General features: G+C 43.8%; 1 protein-coding gene across 1 annotated transcript in view; it reads right to left on the reverse strand.

The window, feature by feature from the left end:
• The window catches only part of ptprz1a (protein tyrosine phosphatase receptor type Z1a), an 82,174-nt gene that overhangs the window by 42,640 nt on the left and 13,318 nt on the right, over nucleotides 1-26,216 (reverse strand). The window contains exons 2-3 of the mRNA XM_073471319.1: nucleotides 8,691-8,753; nucleotides 2,713-2,892 (exon numbers count right to left, since the gene is read on the reverse strand). Coding sequence (XP_073327420.1) covers nucleotides 2,713-2,892; nucleotides 8,691-8,753 — 243 coding nt within the window. The remainder of the gene's footprint in view (nucleotides 1-2,712; nucleotides 2,893-8,690; nucleotides 8,754-26,216) is intronic.

The raw sequence follows: 26,216 nt of genomic DNA on the forward strand, positions 1-26,216 counted from the left end.
GTGTACGATGTCGTTTTGTTCAAACCCTCCACGCGACTTCATATCCCACTGAGACCGTTTCAGCAGAGCATTAAGCCTGATTGATGTTGCTGACTTGCTCAGTTTTAAGTGTATTTATTGTTTTTATTCTAACGTTGTTGTGCTGTAGATACTGAGTCTTCACAGGGTGTTTTATTGTGAACATTGACCGGATGCACTGTGCCGCTCCGCTGTCTAACTTCCTGTCTGGCTCGATCTGCTCGGTGCAGATTGACGTGGTTTGCGGTCCGCAGAGACGTGACGAGACGCAGCCAGTAGAAACACGAGGATTGTCTGGAACGGTCGCGACCAGCTCCGGCGAACATATCGGGGGTCACTGCTTAACCATAATTAAAGCTCACCACATCTAGGATCCTCACTCAAAGATACCAGCCACCTAAATACGCCTAATTTTTTCCATCAAAATCCCTGAGAAATTAACGAAAATTTGGAGGAAATAAAATTGGAAAAACGTCCGAAGCTGAGGGGGGTCTATTCTGGGCCAAGACCCATCCTATATCCAAGTTTCATGGAAATCTGTCAAGTAGTTTTTGTGTAACCCTGCTGACAAACCAACAAACAGACACGGCTGAAACACAACCTCATGGCGGAGGTAACAAACCTGACCACCTTCATCGACTCTGTCTCCTGTTTCTGAAGCTTTGAAGACTCGACCCCAACGCAGCCTCACCTCACTCTGAAATGATGGATTATAAACGTACAGAAGATCAAACGACGGGTGCGTGTGATACTCCACTAACACCTTTATTGTCACAGTGAGTCAACAGAGGGATCTTCTTCAGGCCGGTCTTTGTTTGACCTGACAAAAGGTCCCCTCGAGGATCTAAATGTTCTTTGATGGTCTGATGAAGGTGAAGCTTCGTGCAGCTCTTTCATCTTCTACTGTACATCTCAGCCTGTCAGAGTCAGCAAAAACATCGATCAGCTGAACACTCAAGCTCCCCTCACTTTAGGGACCGTCTGTCTTTGGTAGGTTTTCATTCCCTCCGCCTCTTTTATCTGTGTGTGGTTCACGTCGTCTTTGTTGTCTGTGTGTGTCTTCTGCTCTATTATGTTTTAAACCCCGTCTAAAGTCTAATTTCCCCTCCAGGGAGGACAAATATTGACTCAACTCGTCGCTGATTCATTCCTGTTGAAAAGTGTGTTTGTGCTGTATTAAGGCAACCGATCCATACGCTCCATCCATCAACTCTTTTTTTTCTAACACTGAAGTCTGGGTGAACTCCCGACAGCCCCGCAGCTTGAAAAACAGAGTGTATGGATGGCAGCCTGTGCCTTGAACCTACACTGGGCCCATTTGTGGGCTGATAAAAACAGGTTTAAGTACTGTCGGCCTGAATCGTGCTCAGATTGTCCACCAAACATCTCCATTTATAAAAGCCTTTGGTGCAGCTGGCCGACGAACAACAACGACAACAGAGTGCTTCTTATTTCGCTGAGAGTCCCGTTGCTAAGAAGCGCTGGACTCGTCTGTTTGGAGCTTTTCGAAAAGGCGAGGCGGGATCCCTCTTGTCTACAATTTCACTTAACAATCACCTTGAATGCACACTGTAGGTTATTGTGTTTCACACCACTTAGAGAGAGGAAATATATAAAAGGCTCTCGATCCTGTCAAACGAGAAACTGGTAACAGTATCCTTTACAATAGGACACCACTGTACTGTACGAGAAAAGGCCCTATCGGTCGGTATCTATCTGGGAGAAACGGTCATTAGAAAAACAGCTTCAGGAAGGAAAAAGACACTTCAGGAAGGAGGGTCGAAGGGGGTAGAGGAACTGAGGGAAGGAAAGAGGCAGTTTTAAGTAAAGACTTAACAAAAAAACTGCTTCAGAAACGAAGCAGACGCCTTAAATTATGTAAAAAATCTTTTCACAAGGCTAAAATGACTCTTTTTTGAAGTTAGTGTGCAAGATTCATCCGAGTGGCAGCTTCATCTTTAAAAGGTTGATGTGAAAATTAAGAATCTTCTGCACAAAAACAAACAGAACTGAACTCTGCGCTGAAGCTCGTACTGCTAGAAGAAAAAGTAATCTGCCTTAAACTGACAACAGACGCCGGTGTTTCGCTTCATGTTATCATCGTGAATTAAATGTTGATTGCACATGTAATGTCTGCAGACCAGTGATCGGTGTTTGAGTCCCAATAAACTTCACTTTCACTGTGTTATTTTATGCCACCGGGCACAAAATTGAAGGCTGACTGGATCGACGCCATTTCTATCTGCTGTCACGTCTCCTTTATAGACTAAATTAATGTATTAACTCACATTTTGTTGGTAGTTGATAGTCTGAGAAAGTCTGTTTCCACTGAAAAACTGCTTTAGAAACACCTGTGGACGCTCTTAATATCGCACATGAAACACTTTTACCTCGTCACTCACAAAACGCATCAGTCTTTCCACCCTGCGCTCAGATAGACAGAACTTTTTTGTTCAAGAGTAAAATCCTTTTTGTTTAACCAGAAACCTCTGTCATTGTATTAGTGTAAAACACAAACTTCATTAAAACTCAACAGAACCCAAATAAATCTCACTAAAATCATCTCGGCTCATCACGGCGGTTGAAATAAACGCCTAATTCGCTGAGTTGGAGGTGAAAACTTTATGAGAGGAGGATGTGGATGAAGTCCACGGGCCCTTCAGCTCTTCACACCAGCAGGTTTTTGGTTCTCACCCGTCTTGCCATCGTTCTTGATGGTCGTGCTGTCGGTCGTGAGGCTCTCCCAGCCGTCAAACCTCAGCTTCTGGTACTGCAGCTTCACCTGAGCCAGGTTCTCCTCGATGTTGATGGGAGACTGCTTGGCGTTGCTGCAGGACGGAAACTTCTTGGCCCAGTTGTTTTGGTTTAATGTTCCTGGAGGGGAGACAGAAAACAAACGTTGGAGAAGAAGGTTAGCGTTAGCTTCCTTTTTACGACTACATTATGTTACCTATTGCTTCTTTCTTTCTTGTTCTACTCGCGCAGCATCGAGTGCAGAGGCTGCGTATTTAATTTTGTCCAATGACAGTAAAGATATTCTATCTATTTTAAATCAACATCAGGAGTCAGAAAAATTCAACAAAGAAGACAAACGATCAGAAACACAGACGTTGTTAAAAGAATCATGTGAAATTGGTGTTGTTTTGTTTTTAACTCTGAAGTCTCACATGTTGGAGCTTCACGAAAGCACCAAAGAAGAGTTTTGATAACAGCTCGGTCTCAATTCAGCCCAGTCACCTGGATATAATGTTAGCAGTGCACGTTCCTGCAAACCACACATACGTCCAAGGTCGACATTTGTACCAAACGTGGCATATCACGTTCACATTTAATGCTTAATAGCCACCTGTCGCAGTCGGACATGGAGAGGACGGTGGTGGTGGTGTTATTAAAGCCAAACGGCCAAATGGCAGCTCAAGTCACATCTCTGGATCTTTTTAAGGACACCTGGAGACATTTCCAGCGGTCTTTGTGGCAAACAAATCCAGCTATTTTCCACAGGAAGTCGGACCATCTCCATCCGTGATCGTGACAACCAAAACAGGTATTTTAATCCAAATCATGATGTTTTCCAAAACCTAACCAGGTGGTTTTATTACATAAACCTAACCAGAGCATGAGCACAGCGTTGTGTAACTTCTCATTCATGCAGAGTTTTTTAAACCTTCTGTGACCTTTGACTTTGTTTATGGGTCGCAAAACTCTCCCAACCCCACCACTCACACAGCTGACAAGCTGTCAGGTCGGATGCAATTATGTGAATTATTTCCAGGAGCATGGAGGAAAAACCACATGGATCACACAAGTACGAGAACCAGAGGAGTGTAAGTGACATTTGACCACATGACCATACTGTCCTGACGTTTTTCCATCACCGCTAACAAGGTGGCTCCGCTAATTCAGTTACAAACACGTTTCATTTCTTATAACTTCTTCACAATGAAAGCCCCCCGTTATTTAGTCATTTAAAAGCTTTTATTATGAAGCAGCATTACAGGAAATGTTGTGTTTTCACCAGCAGTAACTGAACACGACTCCTGAAACAGCTGAAAGTGAACACGATGAAACAGTAAAACACGGCAGATGTTTGCAGGACGAGAGAAACTAAAGAGATTCAGTTAGAAGAGCTGAGAAAAACCTCTTTCTCTCAGGTTTCCTGCACAGACATGAGTTGAGTATAGATTTCAGGTGCTTGTTACGGGTTAGGCGTGGCTCAACTCAACTTGGTTTGACTCACCGCGGCCAAAAAGTTCTGCTGGAAAATTGCTGTTACAACAAAATAGAATAAATAATAATTATAAATGTGAAACCATAAAATGTTAACTCTACGTTAAAGTCAAACTGAATAAATGTGTTTTAGTTTTGTATTTAAAGTATCAGTTAGTGTTAGTCTGAACCTGTGAAATGATATGAAGGGTATTAATGTGCTTTATTCCTCCGTACAGCTGTGGATAATATTGTTCCCACATTAGTTGGACTGATGAAGTGCAGACTTCTCTCTCTGTCTAATTATCCTCAACGATCGCTCACAGGTGTGCTGCTCTGGGAGAGCTAGCTACGAGCTAACGAGCTAATAACCTGCAGCTGTTCTGCCGCGCTCGGGCTTTAACGTTAATATCAGCTCACATTTTTCACTCTAACAGCTTTCATAAAGGTCAAATTTGAGGCAGACCTTCGTCAAATGCAGCCTGCAGCCAACGACCGCTGCACAAAGACAGAGCTGAGCTTCAGGTTTCAAACACGGAGCAGGCCGACATGACGGACGGCATAAATACAGAAGGGAAAGTGCGACAGCGCAGGAATACAAATGATCCTCCTGGAGCGGTTCATTCAGTGTGTGTCAGCTGCAGCCCAAACAGATTTAATCCAGCAGCTCGTGTTCATGTCAGACTGATCTACAACCTCAGGCTCTTTTTATTACGAAAAATAATCTGAGCCGCATGTGACGTCCGACCAGAGACACTCCTGTAGTTACAGGACGACATGTTGATCTGTTCACATCTGCTCAGAGTTACTGTCCTCACTCAGGGGACGTAAACATCTCAGACTGACTGGAGACGAGACTGAAGAGCTGCCGTCCGTCGGGTTGATTCACTTTAACTGTCCGTGGTTCACAGCAGCAGCTGGACGGCGTCGAAATAAATAAATACAGTCCGTCCTCACTGATGGACTCACAGTCACATTAGAGACAATCCATGTCCTCTGTCCTCCCTGGATTCAAAGACTTTGACGAATCATTGGTCGAACAGACCACTGTGGTACTGTTGTTGTTTTTCCTTAAGTAAAGAATCTGAGTACTTCTTCCACCACTGACCAAGTGTCTGAAGGGTCTTAAAGGATCAGTTCACCCAGAAATGAAAGTGCCAAAGTCCACAAAACATTTCTGGAGCTTCGCAGCAAAACGGCGTTGCAGCATTCTGCTAAACAACTGAAGCAGCCGGGACTTGTTTTTTAAAGACTGACTTTACATTTCTGGGTGAACTGTTCCTTTAAACAGCCTGAGTAAAAAAATCAGTCACTTCCTGTGTTGTGCTTTAAGTCAGTGTCGACTTCACTGAACCTGAACTTAGTGACAGAGCCATAAAAACATTCACCACGCGTCAGCTGTCAGGAGTGGCCCCGGCATCATCATCATCATCATCATCATCATCATGATCTGCTCATTAAAACCTGTTTCCAGCCAGACGTCAACGAGTACGAACCTCTTCATCATCACATCACAATAAAGGGTTGATGTCTAAATTACAGGTTATGATTGGAGGCATTGAATCCGGGTAGAGATGATGAGAGCTGCGTCTACAGACGCCGTGAGGACAATAATCATCCTCCACCTTCATGTAATGTCTGTACTTTGATTGTTACGGATTATTCAGTTCTGTTCATGATGACAGATTAGTTAAAAATCAGGTTTTTAAGAAAGCTGACAGCCTGAATATCTGAATAAAAACATCCCGAATCTTCTCGTCTGAAACAGAAAACAATCCAGATGTTCAGCGTAATGAACTGTCTCGGTTATCTTACAGATGTTTGCAGCTAATTCACTCTTTTCGTGCTAATTATGTGTTGTAGTGTTGTTTCAGCCAGCTGTTGTGTTTATGAGCAGGTACGCCGGCGGTCACGTGACTGCCTGTCCTCGCTCTGATTGGCCGTCGGAGCTTTTTTCCTCCAGAGCACAAAGAGCTCAACCAGGTCAGACGGATATTAGCATGTGAATGGACACACAAACACACACACACACACACACACACACACACACACACACACAAACATACACACACACACACAGCTCAAAATGTGAAACCTCGACTGACTGATGTAGCAGAAAAGTAAAAAAACGATATGATGAGATGAAATTTTAAGAGCCAAAGCTGGAAAATATGGTTGTTGACAGAATGAGTAAAGGAAAGAGACATTTTTAGATACTTGTACTTGACTATTTCCATTTGTTTGCTGCTTTTCACTTCCACTCCACGACGATTTGGAGGCAAATATTGTACTCTGTCCTCCACTACGTTCATTTGATAACTTTAGTTACTAGTTACTTTGCAGATTACATGCTGCATCAGAGCCGATACACCACAGTTTTTATTTATTTATTTATTTTACTCCTCGAATGGGAGACTTCACTTTTACCAAAGTAATGTTATTTTTACTTTTACTCAAGTACTCAAGGTTTGCAAAGCCTAAAGGCCAGTCTGACCCTCCAGGCAGCTGACTGGGACTAATAAAGCTCCAAATAAATAAAATATATAAAAACTACACCTGTTTTCTTCCTGTGTGCCTCTAAACTGTGTCCGCCGAGCAGATCAGTAGTTCTGATGGTATTTCTGATGTCACATCGCAGCTCACGACTTCTGACAACACGATGTTTATAACAGAGGTCAGCGTAGACGCAGAGACTTCAGAAGCTGCTTCACAACACCGACACTTCACCTCTGTCATTATTTTATACTGTAGATGAAACTGAGTGAGACTTCAAAAGGTAATAAAAAGAGATTTAAACGACAATTTTTCCGAAAACTCGTTTAAATACGAAGCTTCTCTCTTAACTTAGTTGACTTTCTTCTTTATTGTACTTTTAACGAGGATCATAAATGTAAATTCACCTGTTGAACTCTAAATATTTACCTTCACTTCCCTCTTAAGTAGCTGTAAAGTAGGATTTAGTTTCCACGTGATGTCAGTTTAACACGAACAGTAAACATTCATCTGTATGATGTTGATGGAAATAATCCAGACGTCTTGTTCGTCATTTTAAACTGGTTGTTTCCCCCAAATTTAGACATTTTTGGTGTCTTTGCAACCTTTGGACACAAAACCTCCAAACACCATGAAATCCTCAACTGAAACACACTGCATGGCCAAAAGTATGTGGACACCTGAATGAGGTCAGAGCTCTGCGGGACAGTCAACTTCCTTCACTTCCTTCCTTTAGTCTATAAAAATCCTCCCATCACAGATTTCCCAAAAGCCTAACGTGATGTCAACAGTCCAGAACCCAAAGACTCTTCATTTACTGTCATAAACAGCAAAGAAAAGCAGCAAATTATCACTTTTAACCAACAAATGTTTGATGTTTTTGCTTTAAAAATGACGTAGCAGCTCTTACTGGCACAAAAAACAGACCCAGACCTAAAGGAAACTGAAGACAATGAAAGTTGTCTCTACACTTTTTTGGCTTTATGATGCTTCTCCTCACTGATCAAAGTCTACAAGCCACCAACAGTTGTTACAACTCATCCTGTGATATTAATCTGATCAGAGGAGAAGTGACCTTTTTATTAAATCTGTCGAGCTCTCTGCAGAGAAAACGCTTCCTCTGATGAAGATCAAACAAACTGTGTGTGTGTGTGTGTGTGTGTGTTTATATTCACATGCAAATCCTTAAAATGAGACTAAAGTGGGTGAAATTGGATTCATGTGATTCTGCAGAGAAGGTCGGCATCTTCTCCTGTTCTATGATTTCAAATGAGATAAAACAGAGTCTGAAGTTAAACAGAAGAAGAGTTTGATGTTTGAAACCCTGCAGATATGAGCCTACATGTCTATTTGTTTATAAAGTGAATATTATTTTCTACTGTTTCACTGGTCTTGATGCCAAATGTCTGAAGTCCCCTTCAGGCTGCCGTATTCATCACAGCCACAGTATGAAACAAGAACAAAAGACCTCCTGATGATTCATCTATTCTTAGCGCCACACCAGGAGCTCAAAAAGTCAAGTTTAGTCTGAGGGTAATGAGGTCATGAGGGGGTGAGAGAGTTCATCATCTGGGGAGCAGGAATAGGATCAGGGGTAGGATCCCTATTTACCTCCTGTGGTCACAACTCTCCTGTTTTTCTTAGTTTATTTCTGGCACTGTACAGCGTGCAGCCGGCTGTATTGTTCACCTCGTCCTCCTCAGTGAGCGAGAGACGGGCGGAGAAATGAAGACGACGAAGAAAAAGACGAGACGGATGAATTCCCGTCTCTCATGGAAGGTTTTAAAGGAAAGAAGCAAACTTTCTGTAAAATCTGCCGCATCGATTTCTTGCATCGACTTACAATCTTTCCTAGGAAGTGAAATTAAAAGGATCTTGATTCTACCTTTGCTCCACATCAACACTTCCTTTCACTCAACACCAGATATGTTCACTTCATGTTCCTGATGACCGACGTCTGCCGTGTGACTCACCTGCGTACGACCAGTCGATGTCTTCTGAGAACTTGCGTTGATTCCTGTATGCATATCCCTCAGCTGCAAGACAAGAAAGACAGAGATGTCCTTTTAGAAAATGTACAAGGAGAATTAATGGATGCTGAACTAATTCATCTACTGAGTCCTTTTAAGAAGGAGAAGAAGAAGAAGAAGAAGAAGAAGAAGAAGAAGAAGAAGAAGAAGAAAGAGAAGAAGAAGAAGAAGCCACAACAACACTGATACTGGATTGAATGCTGTCAGCAGCAGATGTTTGTGAGTCTGTTTCAACTGATCCAACCATTGAACCATTAACCACAACATCACCAGACTCCCTTAATAAATCACATGATTTTAAGAGTTTTTGCATGAGGAGAAACTTAACAAACTTTGTGAAACGGCTACGACAGATTCTAAATCTTTGGTGCCTTCTTGTAAATTCAGCATTAAATACAAAACATTCAGTTGTTTCTTTCCTTGTAAAAAGTGTCAGTTTGTGGCAGCATTGTTGTACCAGCCTGTCTCTGAAGTGTGTCGTACTTCCCGACAGCTGTTTGAATTCACTGTTCACACACCAGACTTATTAAAGAATATAACATACTGACGGTAACATGTTGAAATTCACAAACACAGTAAACTGTGACTGAAAAAGGGCTACTTCTTCGTCGTCTGTGGAGAAAGTCCCCAGACTCCCTTAAAGAAACGCTACATTTTGAGACTTGTTGCATTAGGAGAAACTTTATAAACTTTGTGAAACGCTGTCTTCGACAAATCTTTAACTATTTGGGCCTTGTTGTTTATTCGGCAAACGTTAGACATGAAGATTTTTCTTTCTTTGTGTAAAAAACATCATATCTGTTTGTTTTATTGATGTAGGTGTACATTTGAATATAGAGCGAGGAAGTGAGATGTGATCACAAGTGGTCAGGTGTGAAGTGACGGGCTTCATGATGTCCTCTTGTTATCAGATCACTCAGGACGGATTGTAAAACAGAACAAATGTCCTGTTAAACACCTGAGCTGACAGATTCATTCGCTGGTTGGACTTTGATGGATTTTATGGTTCGACAGTCGATGTGTTACAACAGGTTCGATTTCATTTGATTTCTTGTCTGACACCGAGTCACCGCTGAGGTTCCACTGAACAGCTGCCAGAAAAACCAACAAAAAACACAACACAACATACTTTCACCCATCCAGCAGCTGAAAACAGCCACAGGCTCCTGCACTGAAACAACACAACACAAAGCTGCAGAGGATCAGTGAGTCACTTTAAGAAAAATGACCTCTTTTGTCATGTTGGGTTTGTATGTGGTTTGCCTCATGGTTTCAAATCTCAGCTGCTTCCAACAGTTTCGGTAAAGATTTCTTCACCTCGTCCCTAATTTTTATATCTCTACACTTGGCTCCTGTGTTATTGCCTACAGCACAAACTCCACCCACAACATGTCCATGCTGGTTGGTGATTAATGATATTTAGACCACAAACCGCGGCCCATGTTTGGGCGAGTGGAAGCCGTAATGCTCCACACCCTTTCAGATTAATGAAATCCAGTAGCAACGACTTTACATTGTATTCTGCAGACTGAAATCTCAATACAGTACTTTCTCAACAGGTTCAGGTCTGGGGAGATCATTTCACTTCTCTTACATCAGTCTGAGTTGACAATTTAAGCTTTTATTCACTACTGACAAGAGGATCTCCAGCTGGACTAAAGTACTGGTCTCTCTTATTGTGTTTTAACATCTAAATACATCTAATTCCATGTTTGTGGCGACCAAAAGAGTCATTTTATTGCTAAAACACAATGTTTTAGGAACCCTGACCAACCTTAACCTACCTGGAGCACAAGGACGGCATCGTCCCGAGAGTTACAACATGAAGAAACGAAAAGTTTTCACTTATCTGTAGTTTTGCATAAACGTACTCAACATTTATTCTTGCAGAGCTGTAGTTGGGAGACTTCTGGTTTCAGGTTCTTGTTTTTGACTTCAGCCTGGCTTGAAGCTGCTAACTAACCTTTAAGACTCTGAAGTACGGCTACATAAGAAGGGGCCTTTTATTCCTCCTCTGCGACAGCATCACATATCGTTTCAGTAACTGCTCTACTGCAGCCTGAGCTTCTCTGGACACTTGGCTGACTCAAATAACTGAACTATCCCTAAAAGCATGCACTTAACTGTGACTCTCACACACCAGGAGAGAGACTGAGGCCACTGTCCTTACAGGGGACACCATGAAGACAATATGGACAATGTTCAGTGACTGTAATACCTCTTAATAACACCTGAAAGTCTGGGGACGAAAAGGTTTTGTTCTCGCCCCGATTCTGGCGCCTATGGCACCTTTACCCATAAGTCACCAGGGTGTCAGCACAGAGGGGTTTCATATTTACTTGACCGACAGGTGTAGCAACCAATAACAACACATAGGCGCCACATTGTTGGCCATATTTGGCTACAGATGTGGACAGTACGGCCATTTTCCTGCATAATCTAATGAAGCCTTATCCACATCATCAACAACATCCCTCCTGATCTTGCTCCGTTCTTCTGGACCTTTCTGATTAACTCGGGCTCACTCAGACTCTCAGTCATGTATATAATGAGACCCAGCGTGGCGAGATGTCAGGAGGTGACATCATTAACCCCAGCGGCTGTCCAGGCATCTGTCACATTAATGAAGGAAAGCCGTGAGGGAACAACACCTCATTATCATAACAGAGCACCGACCGAGAGACAAAGAGCAAGAGGTCACATGACACACAGAGGAAATGAAGTGACGTGATGAGGTGCGTGTTTACAGCACTGGTGTTCACAGGACTGAGGAAAATGTTGGGAATTTATTGATGGAAAAAAAAAACATGAACCGCGGCTACGATCAGGCATCGGATCACAGCGGCAGTGAACGCTGCTCAGGTTGTTCAGTAACAGTTGAACACAAATATCTGAACTTTCTCCTCCTCACGTTTGATGCATGTGAGGTGAATTATGGATTATTGTTATTTGGCGTCATCGCACGCCGCCTTCCCAACATCACCAGACTGATTTCAGACGCAGCGAGACAAAACAAAGATGTAAGAAGACGTAAACAGACAGAGAGGGAGGCTGGAATGGGGAGAAAAGGCGTGTTAGTGTCTCGTATCTGCAGAGATTTTCTTATTTTCTCACTTTGTTGCTGCTCGGGACGCTTTACCAACCCAACATGTGGCTATTTGACGTCCTGGGAATGAGACTCAACAATCAACTATCTATGTGGTGCGTTCAGGAACAGCTGGGACAAATCCTACTGACTCTACCTTTAACTTTAATAGTCTCTGAATTATATTAATATGACGTGAGCTTCAGTTAGCTTTGACCACAAATGTCCTTCAGAGGGAGACTTTTTACTGTGATACTCTGAGTACATGTCAGAGCCTGTACTCGATTACTTTTACTGGAGTAAACAAGTTGAATCAGTACTTCTACTTGAAGACAGAACTTGTGGACTTTCACCACCTCTGGGGAGAAGTGAATGTGACTGAACCCATGACACCAGCCACATATCTTCTCAGACGGACGGATCAGGAGGTCCGTCTCTGCCGCAGCAACGCTCGCACGAGATCTGGAGGTTCGGTCACATTACAGTTTAATTTTCCACTCAGTTTAATTCAAACAAACAAGTCTGACTGACTTTGAACTACGATGTAAACATGTTTGAATCCTGTATGAAGCGTCCTTCATGTCCACATTATAACAAAACGTATTCAGCGTGGCAAACTGAAAACAGAAACATGTGCTTAGTGCCTCCTTCTCCAAATTAAATTTCCCGTCCCGACCTGTTTCTGATCGGTTCAGTATTAGTCCGCAGTAAATTAGGAGATGAGCTCTCCTGCTGTGCGGTGTTTATTCCCTCTGAGCTCCGGATGATAAGGGTCTAATCCAGGATTACGTGTTTGACGGACTGCAGAGGGAAGACGTCGCAGCGCCTTCAGCATGAAGACATTCATACAGGATGTAAAGATCTCATGTAACGCAGCAGTTTTCCAGGCAGGCTGCCAGTAATCTGACCGCTGTAAGAGCAGACGAGCTGCATTAGATTAAGTGTTTACGAGCGAGGAGGAGATCGTGATCACTCTGCAGGAGGACTGGAGTACTTTTACATTGTTATATTTGTCCTTTTACTGACCTAACCTCTGCTGCACATCTGTAACTCTCTGTTGCTCTGTCAGTCTTCATCTGTGCCTGAGTTTTACCTACAGTAGATACATCTGCCTGTGAGACTCAGCTCAGGGAAACAATCTGCAGCCTTGAGAGAATAAAGCTCTTCTTGTTCTGAAGCGAAACATCACAGAATGATCCAGTCATGCTTTACATTTTAGTGAAAGTGTAGAAAGTTTAATCCTTAAATCTAAATGTGTTAACATGATCCAGCAGAGAAGACTTTAAACTTCAGATTGTGAGGGATAAAAGACCGACAGAGCACCAAAGTGGAACTGAACCTCCTGACTGGGCAGAAACGGCCATGAATCATTGCATGACCATACATAGAGACTGAATGTGGTTTACTGCCACACATTCCTGCTGCGTTACAGCTCCCGCCGGCTCATCTCCTTCAGAAAGCAGAGATAAAGAAACAATCAGGCCGGCGTGAAGAAGCGACATCGTTTGTCTTCTCGTCCTGATGTTTCTCTGCCAGACGCCTCGCTCTGGCAGTGTTATTCACTCTGCCGCTTTCACTTAATCGCTGACCTCCAACACGCAGACGGTGGCAGGTTCACGACCTCCAGTTTAAAAGGTCAGAGGTGAGAAGTTCAAGTAACAAGAAGCAGCTTTCATTTCCTCCACAGTGAAGCGAGGACGTCTCATTAGCCAGCTGAAGACTGGCAGATCAATATCGTCATCCCTAAAGCCGCACTTGCTCGCCTGGCTACAAAGTCAAAGGTTCAAGAAGCTTGCGGACGTAAAAGGAGAGAAGTCGGCTACGACTCTCTCCTCATCCTCGTCCTCCTCCTGTTACTTCCTCTGTGACCTCGGAGCAGTCAGGTGGGTCAGGACAGACAGGAAGCTCCGTCTCTGTTCAGGTGGAAATGGAAACCAGAGAGTGTAAACAGCAGCTCTGACACGAAACACCTGTCCGCTCCCTGAACAGTACATCAACACGGGTCCATTACAGTGTGTGTGCATGTGTGTGTGATGTTGTTTTGTTCAGTTTTCATTTCTTTTACAAGTTTCAATTTAGGCTCCACTGTTAAACCAGTTATAGTTACACCTGTATGAAGTGTCGTCCACCTCGTGTGTCACTGCTTTTAGATTCGATGTGCGGCGATCTGAAAAACACACGATGTGGCTCTGCACGTCAAAACGAGCAGACAGACGGATCCCGAGGGAAATTTAAGCATCCAGTAGCTTATATGTAGGACGTTGGCAATACATACAAGAATATAAGAATAAAAAGTGCAGGATTTGAAAAAGTTAGGTCAAATAGTGAAAACAGTTGAGCCCCAACAGTTTGCTTTAATTCAATCAAGTCTATTCCAAAATCAAATCAAACATTGATAAATTATCTAGATCCGGATTTTATTTGGATCTGCGTCAATTTGTACTCACTAGTAGATACCAGTCACCTTAATAAGCCTGTTGTTGTTCACCAAGATCCATGCATTATTCCCTGAGAAATTAATGAAAATGTTGAAAAAAAAAACAATGTCGCAATTTTAAAGAAAGTGAGAATAATAATCCTGGATCTGTCCTTTTATTTGGATCCACACCAAAAGTTAAAGGGGTCTATTCTGGGCCGAAACTCATCCTCCATCCGAGTTGAATGGAAATGCATTCAGTAGTTTTTTGTGTAATGCAGACGTGGGTCAGACCTGTGAAGATAATGTAAATCTCAATCCCATTTCAGGACCTATTCATATGTTAAATGTAGCACCAAGGCACCGATGTAATTCAAACCACAGTGACTCTGTCCGACCCATCTGATCGTCTGCTGCCTCAGTGTCACTCCGTCTCATCCTCTCTGTGCTGCAGGACAAACACGACTCGTCCTACATGTACACATCAGACGTCGCAGGTTTCAGTTACAGACCACACCGGCGTCGTGACACATGAGTTGGGTTGGAAACCTTTTGTGTCACTCGCTACAAAGAAAACACCTGCTGAGTCTGTCAAAGTGCTTGTGTTAGACAGGAAACGTTACGACTGCACAAAGGGAGTCTGACAGAGGCTGAAGAGTTCATTATTACACGACAACAACACCACGATGATTTAACTATAAAAGTTGAATGTGTTCGACTTCAGCCCTCAGACCCTCCGAGACTCAACCTTAACAACAGAAACATCACAGTTATAATAAACTGACCACCTTCAGACATTCATGATCCCCAGAGGTTAAATCCTCGAACTTTTCCTCGAGCGCCATCATCGGATTAAAAATGTAATTTGTTCATGACATTTCATCGGCCTCAGCTGCACCAAATGTAGCATCCCTGCCAGCCTGGACCCTCACCAGTACGCTCTCAGAGCCAACAGATCCACAGAGGATGTCATATCCACTGCCCTCCGCTCAGTCTTCACACACCTCAAAAATAAGAGCAGCTACATCCGGATGCTGTTTGTTGACTTCAGCTCAGCATTCAACACAACCTCATTAACTAAACTAAACTCAACACTCTGCAACTGGATATTTGACTTCCTCACAAGCAGAGAGTTCGGATTGGCCGTCGCACCTCCTCCATGTTAGTGCTCAACACCGGAGGCCCCTCCTGTTCACTCTGTACACCCGAGACTGCACTCCCAGACATCAGGAGAACTCAACACCACCATCATCAGTCGCATCATAAACAATGTTAAGAGTTCATATCGGGAGGAAATCAAAAATCCTGCTGAGTGGTGCACAGAGAACAATCTATCGTCAGCAAACCAAGGAGCTGATTGTTGATTTTAGAGAGACAGAGGCAAAGACACACACCTGTCTACATCAGTGGAGCTGAGGTGGGGCAGGTGAACAGTTATAGGTTACTGAGAACCTTTCTTGGTCATCACACATCACCACCCTGGTTAAAAAAGCACAGAAACTCCAGCCTCCTGACTGGAAACATCACAGACTGACATGGTTCATCACGGCCCAGGAAATGAAGGCTCTGCAGCGGGTGGTTAAACCCGCCCAGAACATCACTGGTACCATCTACAGAGCATCAGCATCAGGATACTAAAAGGCAACACCCACCCAGCCACAGTCTGTTCACCCTGCTGCCATCTGACAACAGATACAGAAGTATCTGCTGAAGTACCACCAGACTGCACAGCAGCTTCACTCCTCAGGCTGCGAGACTCCTGAACTCATCATGAACACATTTTATAAAATAGATGTAGCACGAAGGTCGTAAACATAGTTTTAAAACCCTTTACCCTACCCTGTAAGCTTGTAACTTTGCAACAAATGATTACGTTCAATGTTGATTAATCTGTCGATTATTTTCTCGCGTAATTGTCGGTCGGACATGCAACGGTGAAAAATGTCGATCTGTGTTTTCCTAAATCCCAAGATGACGTCCTCAAATCATTTGTTTTCTCCACAACCCAACAATAATCAGTTTACTGTCAAAGATAAGGGAAAGAAACCAGAAAATATTTTGGAAGTATAGTCAAATTATATAATATAGTCTAATTCTGTATTACTTGTTGATGGAGACGTTAGAGGGAAGAGTTTCAAGGAAAATACGACAGTGAATTTTTTCAGGCCCAGCATCAAATGATGTACCGGTGCACAATTCGGCTGCTGTTTTATGCTCCTGAGAGTTAAAATTTCCTCTGACCGTTGCTGTAATGTTTCGGAGTTGTTGGAGAAATGTAGCGAGCATTCAGGACAGAAAACGTTTTTGTTGAAGGAGCGAGAAGAGCTGACGAGAGAAAAGCTGATTTAAGGCGAACGGAGAGGAGGAAGTGAAGACGGGAGGGTGATTGAGCCGGAGGAGGAGGAGGGGTGTGATTCAGGTTGAGGACAGAAAGCAGGAGGGGGGGGTACATGCTTATGTCCTACTGGAAAAGAGTGAATGAGTAGAATAGATTGTATGGAGAACTCTTGCTCAGCGTCTGTACGGAGAGAAAAAGACCACAACTGTGTCAGTGTGTTTATTCAGCGGAGAGTGGCCGGCTCGGCGCTCCGGTCTGTGGGAGCCCCGCAGCCTCCAGCCGGACGCTGAATAAGAGGATTAGCCGAGCCCTGGGAGAGCCAGGACGTCCACAGGCTGTGGGGGTGAGAACTGGTGCCCACGCCAGAATGTGTGACGACCCCCCACCCCACCCCCCCGGCACATCCACCCGAATCTCTGATGCCAGGAGGACGAGGGTCTGCGGAGGGGGTGGGGATGGTTTCTCTAATACCAGCCGCTCAGACTGGAAGGGGATGGCAGGTTAATCTGTGGACAGTCTGTGCTTTTATTTCTTTAAGGACCATCCTGGTGGTTCGGTAGGTTGTAGCTCTTTAATCGCTCATTTCCCCAATTAATTCATTTCATCAGTTGACTTCCTTCCTTCCAGGCAGCCACCGGTTTATTGTACAGAGGCTTGGAAACTTCCTGCTCACAGATAATAACAACTTATTCACCTCTTTAATTTAAAAACTGATATGTGTGGTATGATTTGGGCCTAAAATTCAGTTTCACATCGATTTGTTCAGCTGATTTCAGGTGACCCAAACCTTAAACCTGCAAATTCCAACATATCCTCAAACCTAAACCTCTGAAGAGGTGCTGTAGTTTGTCAGCGTCTCCCAGCGTCTGTTCGATAATACTGTTCCCAAAACAACATGATCCTAATGAGGCAGCAGACGTCACCTGAGCTGAGCCTTACGAGCAGCGTTGTCAGGCCAGAGTTATCCTGTAGATCGTAAAACTTTTAGGATAAGTTCTGTCTGCGATTTATATTCTGCCTGTCAGTCCGAGCTCAGGGCAGATATACACCCTGAAAGCATCTAAGGCCAGTGAATGGGACGATGAGCCTGAACAGCTGGACTGTTTTACACTTCAGAGGTCCGACCGCAGGCCTGATCTGTCAGAAAACCTCTGCTGTCATAACAGGTCCACTAAAGCTTCTGTACAAGTCCTGCAACACGATGGTGTTTTATCAAAGTTTGGTGGCTCGTCACAAAACTTCCTGTCATCCTCTGACGGAGGAGAACTGTGAAGTAAACAGGTTTAAATCTCTTCCCAGCAGTAAACAAAGAGCTGAAGCAGCTCGTCGTGTCTGTGGACCTGACAGATCACACCTCATACACGTCATACACTATCTCTGAAGACAGATATCCTGAGACATATACTGCCTTTAGTCTGACACTTCCTGTCAGTGACTCTGAGGCAAAACACTCCCTAATATGAGCTTCAGAAAACAAATGGTTTGAAGACTGATGTGTCTGTTAGAGTAAAGCTTCAAACCCTCTTTCTCTAAATCTCTGTTTTTGTAGTTCCTGCTCCTGTTTCTCTTCTTCACACAGAGGCACGTCGCTAGCAGACACACTGTTTTCAGCACAGCATGCTCGTTTCTCTGTCGGTTTTCAGATGCGCAGAAAAGCCGAAATAAGTGATAGTTCAGGTTTTTTGATGCAGGGTTCGTACGAGATACTGTGTGTAGGAATACAGACGTTGTACGGTTGAGGGAATGTAGTGCCAAAGGAAACGGCTGTTTGACGGCAACGCAAATCACCAAAAACATTGAAAACATCAGCGAACAAATTTATATTTTCTATGCAGTTACAGCCCCGCTCCACTTTATCAAGCTGCCTGTGAACGGCCGTGTCTGTAGCGCCGAGTCTCGGTGTGGTCGGGGTCTGAGGCAATACTGTTTAAATATAGTAGTAAAAATACAGTGAAGGTATTTTAATTTAGGTGCAGCAACAACTTCCAAACTGGCTTTGACTGGTGGTGAAACAGAGTTTGACCTTTGTGAAGCTCAGACAGCAAAGTGATTCATCAAAGTGCTCCTGCTAGATTTACACACAGCTGAAACTCCACTACAAGACCACCAAGAGGAAATCAAAGCGCCTCGTCACAGCGCTGCAGGCATTAGACAAATGAAATGTCGGTTCTACCTAAAAAAAAATCCTTCCAAATTGCTGCTGGGAGCGTTAACACAGGGGAGAACCGGCTGCGGAAAAACTGAACTCATCAGCTGAACAGAAGCAGCGGGGTTGAAGTTCTCTCCATCGATCAGCTGCTCTCATCTTTCTCTTTTAACTATAAATGGCAAAGAACAAAAAGCTGCGGATTATCTACAGGCAGAGTCCATCAGCCCTAAAAGGAGGACCGAACATGAAAGAAGCAGAGCTGCTGAGAGGATGATTCCACATGAGCACGCCAGGAATGAAGGCGAGAAAACAGACTGCAGGAGCTGAAAACATGAGCCAGGTCTGCAGGACAATCATCTTTATGAAGTCGCTCGACAAAGAAGCAGAAAGATTTGACCCATTAGTGAGATGTGTTCAGTGTTCGACCGCACTGAAATGTCTGAAATGAGTCGGGACACGTTTGTGGCAACGTAAACTTTATCTTTTTAACGGGAAGTTGAGACGTCTCAAGCCGTGGGTCTTTCTAACGAGACCTTGGGACACGTCGAGCTGTGCTCGTGGTGACAAAAAACTGATATTTCTGACGGGAAGACGGGACATAGAAATATTTGAGACAACTATGAAGGCTTTGTTGGAGATGAAGACACTTAAAACTTCTCTGAACAACAACAACATGATCTGAGTTTGGACATCTGCAGTTGATTACGGCTGCTGTTTGGTGACATCTGGACTTAATGTGTCTCAGATATCTGGAATAAACGTCCTCACGATGTCTTTAAGACAACCTAAAATAAAATAATCTACATAACATCACAGAAATCAGTTGCAGCATTTCCCCATATAGGTCTGACGTTGTGAATGTATCAGGTTGGACTTGGCCTCCACCTGTCAGTCAACACACTGTGTGTGTGTGTGTGTGTGTGTGTGTGTGTGTGTGTGTGTGTGTGTGTGGTCATAGCTTTAACTTTTAACTGCAGTGTCACGTCTCTGGTCTACATCCTCCAACACCAGCATCACTGCACTGAGCTGTGATAAGACCCAACAGCTCTGTGACAGCATTGTGTGTGTGTGTTTTCATGCACTCATGTGTGACCTGTATCTGTAGTCAGAAACAAATGATCTGTCTCGGGGGAGGGCGGATGAATAATGGATCTGACCGTCTACAGTTTCCATCAGCAGCCTCTCTGGGCTGCAGCCACCGTGTTCGCTGCCAGCTGATCATGAGCAGGTTTTCTGTCCTGCTTCGACCAACCAGCAGTGAGTTTCATATCGGTGGTGTCGACGTCGTTTTCAGCCGACACAGACGCTGTGCAGGCGGCTGCTGGAAGCAGTTAACTTTTTTAATTGTTGAAGAAATATTTTCATTTACAAGTCATGAATTCTGTAAGTCCATTTTTATCGAGCACAGTTGCATCCATCTTATTAGTCCTATTAGATGTCCCGAGGTGTCGTTAAAAACACCCGGTTTTGTCGCCACCAACAAGGCTTGAGATGTCTCCACTTCCCAACAAGAGATCAGCTTTCAGTCACCACAAACATGGCTGGACTTGTCCCGAGGTCTCCGTTAAACCACATCCAGTTTCATTGCCAAAAACACGGCGAGAGATGTCCTGACTTCCCATCAAACCTTGGACATCTTCGAGGAACTGTGTTGAAAAACTGGTTGTTTTTAACGAGACCTCGGGACATGTCCAGCCACGTGTGTGGTGGCAAACACTCGACAACTTTGATGAAAGGTCGAGACATCTCAAGCCCGGTTTGTGGTGACAAAAAGTTTTTGACGGGAAGTCAGAACATCTCTAGCTGTGTTTGAAGCAACAAAACCATGTGATTTTCACGAGACCTCGGGACATGGTGGAGACGAAACCAGTGTTTTTAATGACACCCTGGGACAACAAACAGATATTTTTGACGAGACCTCGGGTCAATTTGTAGCTGTGTTTGTGGTAACAAAAGCACTGATATCTTAGTGGGAAGTTGGGACATTTCCAGCCGTGGTTGTGGCGACAAAAAACAGATATTTTTGACGGGAAGTTGGAACATCTCGAGGCACGTTTGTGGTGACAAAACTTTCTGTCTTTAATTAAACCACATGATCTTTTTCTAACCCTAACCGAGTGGTTTGTGTGCCTAAACCTAACCACAACGTAGTCACAGCCCTGCCACAACAGAAAAATTGAAAACTGAACCTAAAAGCTGCAACATGAAGAAATGTGAAGTTTCAACATATCAATTCTTTGCAGAAATGTTCATTGCCAACTTTTTTTATGCCGTTTAGGTCGCAGTTGTGTCACCAGAGGGAGCTGTGTGAAGTCTGATAGATGTCCTCAAGTGATGTCACTTGAGTCAGCGGGGTTGAAGACTTCTGGGTAATGTTTCATTGACTGGACCTTTATCAGTACAGTCTGACAACAGTGTAGGAAAAGATAGAAACTCAGCTCTCTTTCAGCTTTTGGAAGCTCATCAGACAAATGTTCAGGTCCTGACTTCACGTAAACAACTGTGGACGACTGCAGATGTCTCAGCTTTTGCTCCCTTTGTTGTATTTGCAGCAGTTCTCAGCGCTGACGCAGGCCGTCCCACCAACACCTATTCAGCTTCTGAATGTCTGCTGGGTACCTGCCCGCTGTTCACAGCGTGCCAGCCTCTGCCGCTCCCGCTGCTGCATCAATCTGAAACAAACCCTGCAGCCGAAAACCTTCAAACGGCCTCTCTCTGTTCGCCTGCCCGGCCGTCACTCCAAACACTCAGAGAGCGACGGGGCTGTTTAGACAAAGAGCTCCCACTCAGAGCGACTTGTTTACAGGAAGAGGAAGATTTAGAGGCAAACTGAGAAAGGTACGGCTCCAACACAACCATCTCAGAGACATTTTATTTATATTAAACCTTCGCTGTTAGCTATAGGCTCGGCTTTACGTCTGAGCTGCTACAGAGCAGAACGTAAATAAAGATTTATTACATTAAAAAGCACTAAATGTATGAAGCATGTGGCTCGTGTTGGCATCAATCAGAGAACAGCGCAGCGATGTGTATGGAAACTTAAACTGTTATTAATCCAATATGCTCCCACTGTGGCCTCCAGGAGTTTATATGCCTTTATATGTAATTTGTGAATAAAACAACATGAGTTTGTGAGGAAATGTCGGCACACCTGGCCCTGGGTTTCACCAAGTTTGTCAAACCTTCCTGGATTAAATCAAAGAAGGAGAGGAGGGGAGGAGGAGGAGAAGGAGGAGAAGGAGGAGGAGGAGGAGGAGGAGGAGGAGCATTTAACACTGTTGGCTTGACCGGAAACTTCCTCTGCTGGCCTCATCGTCGAGATCAAGCCCCCCCGGAGGATCGCCAGGCTTTGAAGCCAGTTTTCGTACTGTGTAATGACATCGTCATGTGATGCACTGGGGCCCAAAAATACTTTTTCCCATAAGATAATATTGTGGATAATATTGTGCTACAACTCTCCATCTGAATTTCCCAAAATGTGAAACTTTTGCTTTCAGCAGTTGGAGTAACGACAGCAGCTCGTCAGACTGGCTGCACAGTCTTTGCTGTCGGAGGAAACTGAGCGGTTACACAATCGCTCAGATTGTGGACACAGGCTCATTCATTCACGGCGTCTGGACGGCAGCACAGTGTCGAACATGATAGCCCTCGCATCATCCAACTGGGCTGTTTGTGTGTCAGGAGTCGGTGTGTTCAGTGTGAACACGGATATCAGCTGCATCTCATCAGCTCTCTCTCTCTGTACACAGTATTTATGATTAAACCCAGTCAGAACATCACTGGTACCCATCTATTGAGCATCAGCGACATCAGTGAGCCAGAGTGTGTTCACTCTGCTGTCGGCAGGAAAGAGATTCAGACACATCCGCTGCCGTAACACCAGACTACTGAGCGGCTTCACTCCTCCGGCTTCACTCCTCCGGCTTCACTCCTCAGGCTGTGAGACTCCTCGATTCTTCCACGCTCCTCCAGGAACAGTTTATTTCTGCGATTTGTTTTCTCATCCAGCTCAGTCTGATGAAAGTTGAACCAGGTCTGAGAAGCTGAGTCTCAGCCTTGAACTCCACTGATTGCATGTACGTTATGAAACAGCTCTGCTACGTTTTTTTGCTCTGTGCTCCCTCGTCCATCAACACCCACCGGCTGCGCTTTGAGTGGCAGCTGGAGTGGCGAGACCGAGGAGTTCCCGCGGTAATTACAGAATAATGCGCGTAATAATACAATTCACAATTATTCATGTAAGTGTTATAAACACAACAACAAACAGACAAAAGGTTTGTGTTCCCAACCGAAGGATTAGAAGAAGGGTGGACTTGCTTGGATTTGTCTCTTTTTTGAGATTTTTGTGCTGGCTGGAGTGTTTTATTCTGAAAATTAACCGGCTGTTTTGATGTTGTTTCGGTGTCTCACTTCCTGTCTGCTCTGTGCAGAATTATAAATCACCCAAATATCTTTTTCTGCGTTGTGTTTTTTAAACCCAAAAGTTTTCACATCGGCCGATATTGACAACATATATGCCGATATTTGTCTGGGATAGACTAATATCAATTGAACTGTACACTTTGCACAGTAATGCACTGAAATAGCCCAACTACCCTCCCATACATTGTTGGAAAAGGGAAAATGATCGGCTACAGTTGTGGGTGACTGATGTGTTGAACGGCTCGTTTTAACACGGCAGCGAAGATGCATGAAAGAAGCGCCTGTCCTAAAAAGCCCACCGTACAGAAGACATTTTGTACCCCACTCCTGATAAAGATCTAAGAATAGGAAAGTTCTGGTTTCGACGGTCCGTGAGTTTCTGCAGGTCACCATCCTGAATACCTGATCAGCAGCGAAAAGGGGCAGCGAGTTTCCTCCTTCACCCAGATTTCCTCATGTTTGAAGCGTCTGTTCCAAGCGGCGCTGCTTCGGTTCCAGCAGACGTGTTTCTAATCTGATCGTACACACGGTGACGAAACAGTTTGTCAGAGGCCCAGAGGAAAGCTTCTCTAACAGAAAAACGACTTAATTAAACACCGGAGCTGAAAGGACGAACGAGAGTGCCAACGCTGTATCCCACAGGAAAGACAATGAGAGAGGAAGTGTGTGTGTGTGTGTGTGTGTGTGTGTGTGTGTGTGTGTGTGTGTGTGTGTGTGTGGCCTCGCACTTTTATTATAAACTTCTGAACTTTTGATTTTCTCGTCAGCTCCGGCTTCAGACGGGCCTGATGTTCCTGACGATGTGTGGAGGAACATCGACTTGTTCAAAGATTATTTATGCAGTTCATCTGAGAGCTGATGCTGCATTCAGGTCATGTAGGATTTCTGAGCTGCCAACTGGGGAAAACAGTCAGTAAACACTGAACAAATCCTCAGATACTGACCAGTCGAGGCTCGAATTTTAAAGCAAGGCCTGTTTTTACCAGCGCTATAAATAACTTATGATGATGTTTATGGTTGTGGATGATTTTAATCCAAAAATTGTGAAGTTGTCTTACTTAGAGCTTGATTTGTGATTTCTATTTCTGTGACTTTATGCATAAAAAAGTGCATAAAATCACAAAATAAAACATGAAAACTAATTTAACTGTTTGTAGAACAGTTTTCTTTTCAATAAAGACGTTGACACTGTCCTGCCCACGAGAAACAATCTGTTTATTCTGATTAACATTGCATTTTCTGTGTGTCGCTCTCTCACTGTCTTCTCTCTATAGCTTCCTCCTCCTCTCTTTTCATTCAGGCTCCCTTCTGATGGACCACGGGCCCCTGGGACCATCTACATCTCCTGGCTCCTGCTGCCTCACATATTGATGGATCTGGATCGTCATACCCTGGGCTCTGCTGGATCATTGCTCTCCTTATATCTATATTTCTGTAAACTTTGATGCCTCTTCTCTCTGATCTTCTCTGTTTTACTGCTAATTATCTTGGTTGTCCTGCCCTCGTCCAGGTCACCACGGTGGAGGGGAGGTCGTTTGGCTCGGGCACCACTCGGCGATGCCTCGGCCTGCTAAGTCGTCTCCTGGATCCACACTTTACTTATATTACATAATTATTTTTATATGACATTCTGTCAATTCAATTCGTAAACTGTGATTTTGTTGTTCTGTACATGTGACATCTATTGCATGTCTGTCCGTCCTGTGAGAGCGATCCTTCCTCTGTGGCTCTTCCTGAGGTTTCTTCCATCTTTTTTTTTCAAATCGAGGGTCTAAGGACAGAGCGTGTCGTTCACTGTACAGATTGTAAAGCCCACTGAGCCGATGTGATTGTGATTTTGGGCTTAAGTCAAAATATAAATCCATTTAAAATGGATTTGAAAAGATTCAATAAAATGCTATTAAACCTCAAATCTTCTGTAGCCATGTTTCCATCCAAATTCAGCACAATTTAACAGAATTTTACAGATTATCTGCAAGAGAAAGTGTGAATTAACTGTTAACTGCTGCTCTCCGTTACAAGATGCGTCACGCTGAGTCTGTAAATCCCCGTCAGAGCGACGACAGTCTGCAGACTGTGTTCGGTTCACGCTTCAGTCGGACTCAGCTGAGCATCACCGCTCTGTCCTTCCCAGCATGCCTTGCTCTCTGTGTGTGGCCTTCACTGTCAACATGAAGCGTTTCACACATCAGCAGCGGAGCAGGGAGGAACCAACACGCTCCGCCTGCCTCTCTGAGACCTTCACACTTGTCTGATAATCATGTTCAGACCACCCTGCTGATTGTACAAAGTCTAAATGTCAAGATGATTTAGCAAAGTGCAAAAAATTATCATTTAATTTGGCCGTTTTCTACATTAGAGATGTTTAGCAGCTGAATCATCAGCCTCAGATTTAAGTCTCCATGAACTGTCAAGTCTCTGCAACTTGATTTGCATAGAAATAATGACATATTGTTGTTTTTTTGTGCAGCACTTTAGAAAATAAGATGACAAACTGCTTTACAAAATGCAAATGAAATAGCACAAAAGAAATAATGAAACAGAAAAGAAGAGCAACACAAAGAAAACAAAGTCAGATGAAGTAAAACAGACTGAAGTAGTGAAAGAATTCAGCTCACTCCAACACAAGTTTATAAATTAAACCAGTTCAGTCTCGACCTTGAAATGACCAAGACGACAGCAAACGAGCTAAATTTGGAAAAATGGTGTTTAGCGCTACGTGTTTTCAGCCTATTTCATTAAAGATAAATAATCAATCAGAAGCAGAGACACGAGGATCCTGTTCACATGAAGTCTGAGCAGCAGCTGCAGAGCGGAAGGATCGTCTTTTCTCTTATCGCCAGAAATGAACTGAAACCAAAGGCAATCTGGAAGGAAGGAAGGAAATCCATCTAAAACCTGATGTATTCAGATCTGAGTGTTTTACAAACTGTGAAATTAAACAGAGCAGGTGAGCATCTTTATATATTTGTGTGATTTTATTTGTTGTGTTCACATAAAAATTAACACCTGTGCGGCTTGATTAAGTGGATATATTCAAAATAAAGAGGTCAAATTCA

This window comes from Pagrus major, chromosome 8, assembly GCF_040436345.1.
Source record: "Pagrus major chromosome 8, Pma_NU_1.0".
Lineage (NCBI taxonomy): Eukaryota > Metazoa > Chordata > Actinopteri > Spariformes > Sparidae > Pagrus > Pagrus major.